The sequence below is a fragment of the Dromiciops gliroides genome, chromosome 1 (assembly GCF_019393635.1).
Source record: "Dromiciops gliroides isolate mDroGli1 chromosome 1, mDroGli1.pri, whole genome shotgun sequence".
NCBI lineage: Eukaryota > Metazoa > Chordata > Mammalia > Microbiotheria > Microbiotheriidae > Dromiciops > Dromiciops gliroides.
In genome coordinates, this window is record NC_057861.1 from 254,577,857 (window position 1) to 254,590,370 (window position 12,514).

The 12,514-nt window shown below is 34.7% G+C and overlaps 1 protein-coding gene across 1 annotated transcript in view; it reads right to left on the reverse strand.

Moving 5' to 3' along the window:
• PRKDC (protein kinase, DNA-activated, catalytic subunit) overlaps positions 1-12,514 on the reverse strand; it is a 174,792-nt gene that overhangs the window by 136,488 nt on the left and 25,790 nt on the right. Inside the window, exons 19-24 of the mRNA XM_043967385.1 lie at positions 8,800-8,886; positions 7,277-7,396; positions 6,843-6,999; positions 2,366-2,472; positions 1,233-1,323; positions 290-453 (exon numbers count right to left, since the gene is read on the reverse strand). Coding sequence (XP_043823320.1) covers positions 290-453; positions 1,233-1,323; positions 2,366-2,472; positions 6,843-6,999; positions 7,277-7,396; positions 8,800-8,886 — 726 coding nt within the window. The remainder of the gene's footprint in view (positions 1-289; positions 454-1,232; positions 1,324-2,365; positions 2,473-6,842; positions 7,000-7,276; positions 7,397-8,799; positions 8,887-12,514) is intronic.

Consider the following 12,514-nt stretch of genomic DNA (forward strand, 5'->3'; position numbering starts at 1 on the left):
CAGAAAACAAAGTTTCTCTTAATTATTTGCCAGCCATTTTTCTTGCATGTTTTCCCTTTCAATTGCTATTACAATCTGATTTTTATTATTACTTCGGAGAGGGGAATTAATGTGTTTTCAGATAGATGTACAGTTAGAAAAAACAACAATTATTATAATGGAATGGCTGAAACAAATTCCCTTTCCTAAATGCTTGCTTGTGATTCTTTTTAAATAGCCTCTTTAAAATGACAGTCATTAAAAGCTCACTTAAAATGGTATCATTGAAAGAAAAAAAAAATGAAAATACTTTGGTTTGTCTGTCACTGGATGAAAGAGCCAGTTCTGTGACCCGAGGCAAAAATACATCCAAATATATTACAGGCTTCATTTCTGCAAATGGTACCGCAAAGCTCAGTTTCTTCTCTGAATCCCATGCCAAACACTTCTTCATAATTTCATCTGACGAAGCAGCTAAAAAAATTTAAGAAAAATACTTTATATTTATAATCTTTCTAACTCTGACTAGGTATTATGCACTTAGGAAATTAAAGAGGAGTACATTAGAAGGTGCTTGAATAAATATGAAAAGGGTAGTATACAATTATTTTGTAGGATTAAATGGTCTAAAATTTAACTTTATACCAGGATCTGAAAACTATTTGTGATATTTTTATTATTTCAACTGCAAGCACTTTTAGGTGGTAAATTTACCTCAACAAGGTAAATTTGTTAAGATTCAATATTGCTGCCAGCTTACTATATTTTTTTGAATAAGAGCTGGAATAGTTTGGGAAGAGAACAATTTTTTTTTAACTTTCAAAATATTTATTAAATACCACATTTAATTGTGAAGTTCCAATTTTAAAAAGAGATGCTTATTTATTATAATATGAACAATAGTACTTCCTACCAAAAATGACAAACAATAATTTCCCTAAATGTCAAGGATAGGTTTTAAAAAGCAGATTGAAGTTCCTGAATTACCAGAATGAGTAAAGAAACCAGAGTGAACTGGTTTCATTTTATTTTGTGTTAAAAGCAACCACCACCACCACCAGGAAGGATATATGATAGAATCAACCTAAAAATTGTTCTGATGTAATACATTATGTAATATCTTTCATGCAAGACAATCAAAGCATTTAACTAACAGCCATAATTTTAAGAGTAGGTCAAATGTATATAGCACAAATATGTTTAGAAGCATTCTCTGAAATTAAATTTATCTGGAAGCAACTTAACAGGTTTACCTGTAATAAGATTCCTATTTATTTGTCCTCCCAGAGATCCAAGCACCCGAATCACTCGAGCTCTCACGGCTTCCAGGGACATCTCTTGATCCTTTCATGTTTGTACAAAGATTAGTAAAAGCAATTTTGTGACCATTTAAAAATCAATATCATTTCAATTAGGGACATGAATTTTAAAAGAGAAAAAGAAAATCACTTTTCTAACAGTGATAATACTTTTAGTTCCTTTTACTAGTCATATATAATATATATGTAGTATCTTAGTAGGGAAGACACAACATTATTTACGAGGCACTGCAAAATTAGCTTCTAGATGCCTGGGACCAATGTATCCTTCAGTGTGAAAGCTTCATGTTCATTTTTCAGGCATCGGAGATGGCATAGCTCCACAGAAGTCTATTAACAGCTGCTAAACTCAAAATAAGGTCAAATTATTTCATTCTGTAGAATGTAAACTCCTTGAGGGCAGATTTCCCCCCCCTTTGTATCCCTTGCTGCTGGCACAGTGTCTGGCACATTATAAATGTTTATAAAATGAATGAAAATGAAAAACAAAATTTACAGGATGGTTTACAGGATAGTTGCATAGTCAATGGCTGCCATCTTCTGTACTAGGTTTTCTCTTCTTTAGCATTATAAGCTCTGGCTTTTTGCAGGATTTAAAATCTAAAATGGGTAGTGTCATTTATGTCGATTCTTTTTATAACATTTTCAATTACCTATCTCTAAGATACTTTCTTAGGTACAAAACATTTTTAAAACCACAATCATCAGAACAGTTAGCCAAGCAATCTTTATATATGAGTGAGCTTTGGGACCATAACTTTAAATATATAAAGATGAAAACTAGCTAATTAAAGCAGAAAGTCACATTACATTCTCAATTACAATCCATTATATTATAGGAGAGTGAATGCACTGAAAAAAAACAAAACCCAAAATAGTAGTTATTGTACAGTATAACCGTATTACTAGAGTTTCAATGAATTAATTGCTGTACTGAATTATTTAATGTGTTTTGTGTGTAAGTAGAGTTTTAAAATTTACATGTTGGTGATTTTTTCAATCCAAGATTATCACCAACTCATATTCTGGTCACTAGAGCTTAAAATAGAAAAAAATTGTTTACTTACTGATAAGATGGTCTTTGATTTTTTTAGATGCTTCACTACAACTTTATTAAACCCTTTCTGGGCTGCACGAGAAAGCACTGTGACTTCCTCATTATCCTTGTTATCATCTAATCAAGAAAAGAAAAGAATTTATTATGAATAAACATTTCACATACTATTCTTTTTTAAAAGTCTGCAAAAATATTGTATAAATTTCTGAGCTTAATTTGCAATTTTAAAAGTAATTTCCTTATTTAAATTTCAAATGAATACAAATCTTTTTATTACATTAATAAACCAAAATAAGTTCAAAAGGGAACAAGATGACTAAATACTTATTACATCTACTACCAGAAACATTCATTTAAAAAAGAAATTACTTTTTGTACATTGCATACTTACTGCTCTTTCTATAATGGAAATTCTAAAATTTTCACCAATCTTGAAAAATTTAACATGTGGTTTCTTAATCATTATTATGCTAACAAGCATATTCAAGCTTTCCCCAAATCTGAACTTTCATATTTTACAACAAAACTAATAATGTGAATCTTCCTTCATTAACTGTGAAGGAACATTGAAGGCATGACGACACCTGATCACAAGAAGCTTATAAATCTTTCATTTAGTAATTCTGTACAAATAATATTCACCTACACTAATATACATTTCATATGAGCAATGTTCCAAAACTAAAGTCACTATCATCCCTTCATTTGGTGGTCTTAATTCCCAAATATATTGTGATAATCTCTTTTCTATTTGATTAATGAATCTGACTCTGACCTCCAATTATTTTCTCCTACCAAATAGAAAAATTTCAATATGCCCACTTCCCTCCCCCACAAATGATTTTTCTCCTTTGAATCTATTCTCAAATTGTTTTTTTCCATAACATCTATTTTTTTTTTGTTTTGTCTTTGGTTTTTTCTGGCAGGGCAATGAGGGTTAAGTGACTTGCCCAGGGTCACACAGCTAGTGTCAAGTGTCTGAGGTCCTTCCGAATCCAGGGCTGGTGCTTTATCCACTGAGTCACCTGGCTGCCTCCATAACATCTATTTTTAATCTCACATTACTAAAGTTCAAATAAAATAAACCAACTAGATCACCTACATAAAATGTAGCAAAAAATAACAAAAATAACATCAATCAAAACTAAGTAGGTAGAAATCCAACAAAATTATTAATCCTCTGATAGCTTTAATCTATCAACTTCTTTCATTCATTTGTTCAACTAACCAACTTGTTTGGATGAAGCAAAGAGTATACAGCACTTTACATTTTATAAAGTGCTTTAATAACCTAAGAATCATGGAACCTAATATCTAGTTCATTCTAGCTCTAACATTAAGTATTTGCATAAACTACTTAAGTTAAGGTGCTCACCCTATGTGGGTCTCAGTTTCCTCATCTGTACAATAAGGCAGGTAGAGTAGATGGTCTTAGGTCACTTCAAATTATAGTAGCTCTAAAAATTCAGAGTATAATTCTACTATGTGCTAGGTACAATGGTAGATGATGGTTCACAATGATTCAACAGTTCTGACTGCTGAAGTTACAATTTGTTAGATCTTAAATGAAGGCATGCATTAGTGAAGGAATAATGGTGTTTCCTCAGATTTTCCTCAATTTATATTACAATTTAAAATATATATATATATATTAGATTATATATATATATATATATATATATTTAATATTTTTATAGATGAAAACATGGTCTAACCCCTTCATCTTTAATACAAGGAAACACTAGAAAAACAAAATTATTTGTCCCATGTCAAATGGCTACTAAAGAGACATATATTCAAGATATTTAGGGAATTTATATAAAGAACAAATGCCATTCTCCCATATGAAAGGGCCAAAATATATGAACAATCAGTTCTTAAAAGAAATGAGAACTACCAACAATAATGTTCCATTATCACTGTTAAGAAAAATGTCCTTTAAATTATTTTGAAACTTCATCTCACATTAAATAAGCAATGACAAAAGATGATAATATTAAATATTAGGGGGAGGAGCTGTGGGAAAACAGGAATGTTAAGACATTGTTGGAAGAACTGTGAATTTTTCTAATTGCTCTGGAAAACAACTTTGAATTATGTTGGAAAAATCACTGAACTTTGTATAACCCTTTGACCCAGTGATAAAGCTACTAGTTGCACATATCCTCAAGAGGTCAAAGAAGATTTAAAGGCTTCAGGTATATACACAAACATTTGAAACAACACTTGTGGCAGCAAAGAGCTAAAAACTAAGTAGATGTCCATTGACTGGGGATATAGCTAAACAAATTCTGGGGAACAAATGTAATGAAATGTTATTACACGATAAAAAATGGCAAATATACAGAATTCAAGAAAATTTATATTACATGTAGAAACTGATACAGAATAAAGTGAGCCATGCCAACAGATTTGATTCAGTAACCATAATACTGTATGATTCAGTGAAAGGAGGTATATTTAGAGTCAAAATTCATGTGTTCAAATCCTGGCTCTGCTCAAATACTCTCTGTGTGGTCTCTGTCCAGTCAATTTAACCTCTCTGTAACTCAGTGTTCTCATCTATAAAAAAAGGACAGTGCGACTATTATCATCTTTACTTTCCCTTTAAGTTCTAAATCTATGATACTTGATGTAAAGGAGTAAAACACTCAAGGGTATCAGAACTGTGATTAAAGTAGTGACTAATTTTGGCCTCAGTAGACTAAAGATGAAGCATGCCTCCCCTCCAAAGGCCACAAGAAGGGCAGTAAAATGTAGGTTCTGGATGACACACTGGACTACCAGTACAAAATGAGAAAACGTCATCAAAATATGCTATTTCTTTTGCTTACCTATACTTTGTTACAAGGGAGAGATCCTCTGGTGGGGGAGGGGTCAAGTCATTGGGAAGTGTTAGTGATATTTTAAAAAATCATAAATGGAACTTTTTTATAGATCAATCTTTTATTTGGATTACATTTATATTATGCTCAAAAGAAAATCTCACAGCTTTAAACATAAAGCAAAAATGTATCATAAAAGTACTATTTTTTAACTAGCCCCATTACCCCACAAAAAACCTCCACAACCCTAAAAACCTGCACATCAAAACAAATGCAATTATGTGCCCTTCCTTCTTCAGTAAAGAATGCTACTGATATTCATTTTAATAAATGTAGGGTCTTCTTTTTTTTTCCCCAATCTTAATAGTAATATTTTTTCCAGTTTTATGCAAAGATAGTTTTCAATATTTGTTTTTATAAGATTTTGAATTCCAAATTTTTCTCCCTCCCTTCCTTATCTCCCTTCACAAGACAGCAACCCATCTGATATAGGTTATACATGTACAACCATGTTAAACATATGTCCACATTAGTCATGTTGTGAAAGAAGGATCAGAACAAAAGGGGAAAATTTCAAGAAAGAAAAAAAAAGGTAAAAATAGTATGGTTCAATCAGCATTCAGATTTTACAGTTCTTTTTCTGGATGTGGAGATCATTTTCCATCATGAGTCCTTTGGAATTGTCTTGGTTCGCCCGAACTCATGACACGATCACTCCAAAAAACATCCAAATAATGCCACAGGAAAATGCCTGGAGCAGCAAAACACAGAAGAATGTGCTGAAATCATCTTCTAACCAAGAACAGCTTGGAAGGTCAGAAAGAGGGAGCTGCTGTGTTGATACAGGAGTCGAGTCCAACCCCACAGTCACCCTGACACAGATCCAGTCCCTGGAAGGCCTCACCAGAGAAGCAGACCCCCAGAGCCTCTGAATTAGCTGAAGCACCAGTGTTGTCTGGAACTAAGCTTACAGTCTGGTGAGTGGGCTGAGCCCTGGGCAGGGGAGAGACTACAGGGGTCTATGCTGGTGCTAAGGCAGAACTTGAATTCTACACCCCTGCTGAGAACCAGGAGGTAGGCTCGAGTAGCAGTGGCCCAGGTTGGGGAGGGGCACAGGCTTGTCGGAGCTAACAACCACAACACACAAAGCTGGTTAATTAGCAAGTTAGTCTGGGGTCATCTAGGACCAGGAAACAGGCCAGGCGAGGGAAGAACCTGATTCTCCTTAAATCATACCACCTGGGACTTCTTAAGCTTGGGATACTGCAGCCTGGAAACAGTGCCCCACTTTAAGGAGCTAAAAGTCTAGTAAAAGGAATTGTCTTGGTTCACTGTATTGCTTAGAAGAGCCAAGTCAATCACAGCTCAACATTACACAATGTTACTATTAATGTGTACAATGTTCTCCCGTGGAGCATTTATTTTTAAAAAATAAAAAGCTAATTTATGACAGATTCTGGCCTTGAACTTAAGCCTGCTGACCCCCAATTTAGTAATATTTCTATTATATTATGCTGCTTTGAGAAGAATTACATCTATAATTATTCCATACAGTGAAAAAACAACAAACTTTATAGTTAAATTATGTAAATAAGAATATTAAAAATTACTTCATGACTACTAAATTCTCTTTTTACAAGTCTCTTATTTTCTTTGACTTACCTGATAATGCTGTCTTCAAGTAACTGTCAAGGCAAGGTAGGATGTCTTTGTAATATGGCTGGATTGTATGTTTTGGTATGTACAATGACCACTCTTCTAGGGCATTTAGGCCTACTTCTGCCAGTGGAGTATAACTTAGGCCCAATTTGAAAGCCATCTGTATATTAACATATACAACAAAGTAAATGTCACCGGAAATCAATAAGAAGAAAGGAAAAATTGAAAAATATGAAGTAAAGAAATATTATCAGCTTTGATTTGAGAGGTAATCCACCAACCAGGTCTTTCATCATTAAAATCTTACAAATTCTATAGCAAAGAGAACAAATAAATTGTACTTAGTAGTTAGACTATAGCATTGCATTTACTATGGTTCTCTAAAGATTAGCAATCCTTAAAGAAAATGTAATTTGATTTATAATATAGAGACCAACCTGTAATGCAGGAACATAAGCTTTAATATCCAGTTCAATGATGTCATGTGGCAAGCACAGTACAAAATTCAAACAGGAGGCTAACAGTTCATCTTTATATTGCTTCATTTTTACTGATACCTTTAATAAAATAACATTAATTATTCAAGTAATAATGTTTAAATACATATAGGTTGTCATCTGAGGACATACTTAAAAGTAAATGTTTTTCCTATTTGTGGCAGATTTAGTAATATATTCTAGATCCTCTTTATAATACTGAATTATTATCATAAGAAAAGCTGAAAGATGATAGCACCATAGGTGTAAGTCATCTGACAATTATAAAGGATAGTAGAAAAAAAAAGATAGCTAATACCTTTCTTACTTAGAGAATTTGGACACAAAGTATAAATGTTTTCACCATAACCAATGACTTCTGGTATATTCTCACTTGGATTCAACAAGTAAATTTTAAAATAATCAACAGAACCCTGTCCTTGAACATTAGGATTTTTTCTGTACGTTGTTAATTTTAAAATAAATCATGACAGCAAGATAGGAAAATAGCTCTTTAAAAATCTGAGTTCCTCCAAGGCAGATCACAGTAACTCAATAAATTTATGGCCACTGAAATTTGCCTTAGATGAAAAATTCATCATCATATAGCCTATTTTGCTATTGTGAGATTTTCCCCACCCCTTGGATTTAAGTGATTTAACTAGGATAATAATAATAATAATAATAATACTGATAACAATCAGTATATTAACTAAAATTGTGATTTAGTATATCTAAATATTTTATGAGTAGATTAAGTCAATAATAATGGGCTAGGTAAGATAGATGTTAGTAAGGCTATACACATACTACGCTGAAGTAGTTCTGCAAACACATATCTATTAGCTAAATCCACACAGTACTATCAGTCAAATCCACAACTTATAAGGTCAACTATCAAGAACAGTAACTCCTGAGTAAGACCAATCAGGAATGGTCATCTACTATGACCCACCTACTTCAGTTGTGGAAGCCCCACTTTGCTTATGTTCTGTAGTTTTATTTCTTTAAATATGTACTCATATGCATCACTTTGTGTATGTCTGTCTTGCAGAAATGCCCCATTTGATTATGTTGTGTGTCTAAAATTAGTAGTGTATAAATACTTTACAGCCCTGTTAGGGTTTGTATAAAAGCAGCCAAGTGACACTACTCGGGGTCTTTCAGGTCCTACCTGTGACTGACCAGCTTTATTGTGAGACAGGCACTCTCTCAATAAACCCATTTTCTATGGCTTAGAGACTTTGCTGTTTCTTTCCTTCACCGGACTTAGAAATTTTCGCAACACTATAACCCTCTCTAAATCCAATTAAGTGATTTTTAGATAGATATCTCTCACTCACCAGTCAAATATCTGAAGCCTCTCCAACAATCTGCTAGAACATGTGAAAGTTTACACTCCATGAGCACAACCTTTGAAAAGTCAGGGTCTCTCCTATGCAACAATTAACATAGTATCTGTATAAAACTTTTTAAAAAGTTACCTCTTTCCCAAACTTTGCAAATAATGCAAAACAAGAATACTTTTCAGGGTCTTCAGGAGATGTTTTTTGACTCTTTGGACTTAGTCCCTGTCAAATAAAGTATAAAATCCATGTCATACATAAATGAAATGATACCCAAGTAGTTACCAACCTGTAAGAAAGTTGCCATATGGACCCAACTCATTAAATGATTCAGTATAATAAAAAAATACAACTTCTGTTGGCTGAATAAATACCTTGCACACACATGTATTACCATTTCTACATGGACATTCCGTTGTGATTAATATAATACAAATTCATCTAAAAGCACTACTTAATTTACAGTAGCTTTCTACTGATTATTTCTTCAATCAACAAATATAAATAGTATAACTACTATCAGGAAAACATCTATGAACTTTTTGACAGGGATCCTCATATTCTGAAAGACTGCTATAACCCTGAAGTTGCCAACTTTTTCAGAGAGGAATATAATTTTAATTTTTCCCAAATGTAAGATAAATGAAGTATGCTATCCATCTCTTGATCAGAGAGGTAATAAACTCAGGGTACAAAATGAGAAACCTTTTTTGAACACAGCTAATAAAGGAATTGTTTGGTTGACTATGCATTTTTTGATAAAAAGGTTTTGTTTTTCTCATCCTCCCATCTGCTCCACTTGTCTGCTTCCATTGGGGAGTAAGGAAATGGGAGAGGAGAGAAAATAAGATTTTTGTTCATTCAGAAAAATTTTAACTTCATTTTTAAAAAATTTAAAGTTTTTGAGGCTAGATAAAGAATTCATAAGATCATAATTTTACAGTTGAAAGGGACTTTACAGTTCCATGGCTTCCAACATTTTCATTTAAAGATAAGGAAACTAGGGTCCAAAAATGTTAAGAAATTTGTCCAGGTTGTTGACTCTACTAAAGTGACTCTTTCCCTATCACTACAGTTATACACTGACCCTTCCAGTCACTGATCAATCCCTAGGAAGATGTAAGGTAGTAGAGTTGATTGGGGAAGATGGAAAGGAATAAGCATTTATTAAGTTCCTACTATATGCCACTGTAGAGATATTATTTCACGTGATCCTCAGAAACAACCACACAAAGGTCAGTGCTATTGTTATTCCCATTTTCCATGTGAGGAAACTAGACAGAGGTTAAGTGACTTGCCCAGGGTCACACAGTTATTACAGATCCGAAAATGCATTTGAATTCAGGTCTTCCTGACTTCAGGCCCAGTGCTCTACCAATCATCATTTATTTATTAAGTACCCACTATGTGCCAGGCACTGTGCCACATGCTGAGAATCTAAAAGCAAAAGTGAAACAGTCCTTGCTCTCAAGGGGCTTGCATTCTATTAAGGGAGACAACATGTACATATAGATAGAAAATCATTTTGGAAGGGAAGACATTAGCATGTGAAAACATTAGAAGAGGCATCAAGTAAAAAAGCTATACTTGCTGTGAAGCATCTGAGAGACTGAGGTGAAGAAGGTGCGTTCTAGACATAGATGAGGTCAGTACAAAGGCACAGAGATGGGAAATGCAGCGTTGTGTATAAGGAACAAAGAAAAGGTCAGTGTGGCTCTGTCATAGTATAGAAGAAGGGAATAATGCATAGTAAGGCTGGGGTGGTGTCCTAGAGGTCACATAGAGCCACTGGAAGTTACTGAGCATGGGGGTGGCATGGTCAGACCTGCAGGTAAGGAAAATCACACTGGTAACTGTGCAGAGGATGGACTGCTACAGTCCAGGTGAAAACTGATGAGAACCTGAACAAAAGTGGTGGCTATGTGAGGGGTGAGAAGAGGTCAAACACAAGAGCAGTTATGAGAATAAGAAATGACAAAGATGGTGTCTGATTGTATATGTGGAATGAAGGATAATGGGGGATCCAGGATAATTAACATAGGTGACTAGAAGAATGGTGATGCCTATGACAGAAAAATTCAATTCCATAAACATTTATTAAGTGCCTACTATGTGCCAGGCACTATTCTAAGCATTAAGACACAAAAAGGTCCAAAAGACAGTCTCTGCTCTCAAGGAACATAAATCTAAGGGGGCATGGGGTTGGGAGGAGTTTGGAAGAAGAGTAGGTTTGGGGAGTAGGGGAAAAGGAAAATAATGAGCTCTATTTTGAACGTGTTAAGTAGGAGTGCCAGATGTCTGTGGAACACGCAATTTGAAGAGTCTAAAAGGCAGAGGTAATGGATTCAAGGTGTAGAATGAAATACACATTGTTGGACACAGGCAATCTGAGTGTTTTTTTCCTGACCATGCATATTTGTTACAAGGGGGTTTTTTTGCTTTTTGCTTTTAAATTAGGAGGTGTGTAAGAGAGAGAGAAAATAAATGCCAATTGAAAAGCAAAATAAAATATAGGGGGGAAAAAAAGAACGTAAAACTATTTGTGGCATGTATGTTTTTCCTATAGCCTCACAGTACCTGGAATATAAATGATACTTAATGAGTATTGACTGATTAATTTTAAAAACTAAAGAAAAGCCTAATCAACAGCTGGAGGTGTCTGAAGGGAGTTCAGGAGAGAGAACTGGCTGGATATACAGATGCAGAAATGATAATTAAATCCATGGGAGGTGGTAAGATCTTCAAGTAAGAGAGAGAAGAGGGCCCAGAAGAGAGCCTGGGATACAGCCACAATTAAGAAGTATGACACAAATAATACAGCAAAAGAGATAAGGGGAGTTCAGAGAAGTAGGAAGAGTCCTGGGAGAAAAGAGTGTTAAGAAAATCCAGAGGCCAAAGAACATCCAGGAGAAAAGGGTGTAGTCTTTGCTACTGACCAGCTGGGAAGTTCTAATCTAATCTTACATCTATCTCCTGCCTAGAGAAAAAAATCTACACCACAACATGCAGATAGAAAATCACTGAGGAACATGACCCTGAAACCAAAATAAATTATTACATGTTGGTTCCTATCCATAAACAATTAAGAGTGCCACCTCCCTGCTGAGAAAGACACTGAGAACCAGGGCAGTGCCACCCTGAGGAGAAAGCATGTGACTAGCGCCCGGCAGTTACATCTATTCATAGAAACACCTGTAAGTCCTGTCAATCAATGCTACCAGCCAATTAGCTTGGAGCTGTGTGTGTGGACCGTGCCTGGGCAGGCCCACAGGGAGCTTCCTCTTGAAGAGAGTTCAGGGTTTTGGGTTTTTTTGGTTGGAGGTCCCTGTGGAGTCACCAGGGTAGCTAGGTTTCTTTCTGAACTACACGTGTTGTTCTTCTCCTCTGTTCTGCAAACTTCTAAATACTTTAATAAATGCTTAATGCCCCAAAGACTGGTGCTATGAGCTTCTAATTTAAGGCGACCACACATTAGATTTTTAGACATCAGTTAGATTTTTAAGCATCACAAGAGGCAACATTATACTTAAGAGAGGATTGCTAAACTAAGAACAAAATGTGGGATAATTACATATTTTTAAAAATTATAATCTCGGGGGCAACTAGGTGGCGCAGTGAATAGGGCACCAGCCCTGGAGTCAGGAGTACCTGAGTTCAAATCCGGCCTCAGACACTTAACATTTACTAGCTGTGTGACCCTGGGCAAGTCACTTAACCCCAATTGCCTCACTAAAAAAAAAATATATATATATATATACATGTATATACTCTCCCTCTCTCTCTCAAATTGGCTCATCAACAGAATAAACTCAGTAGAGACGCCTTAGACAGAAATTGAAACCCACACAAGCTC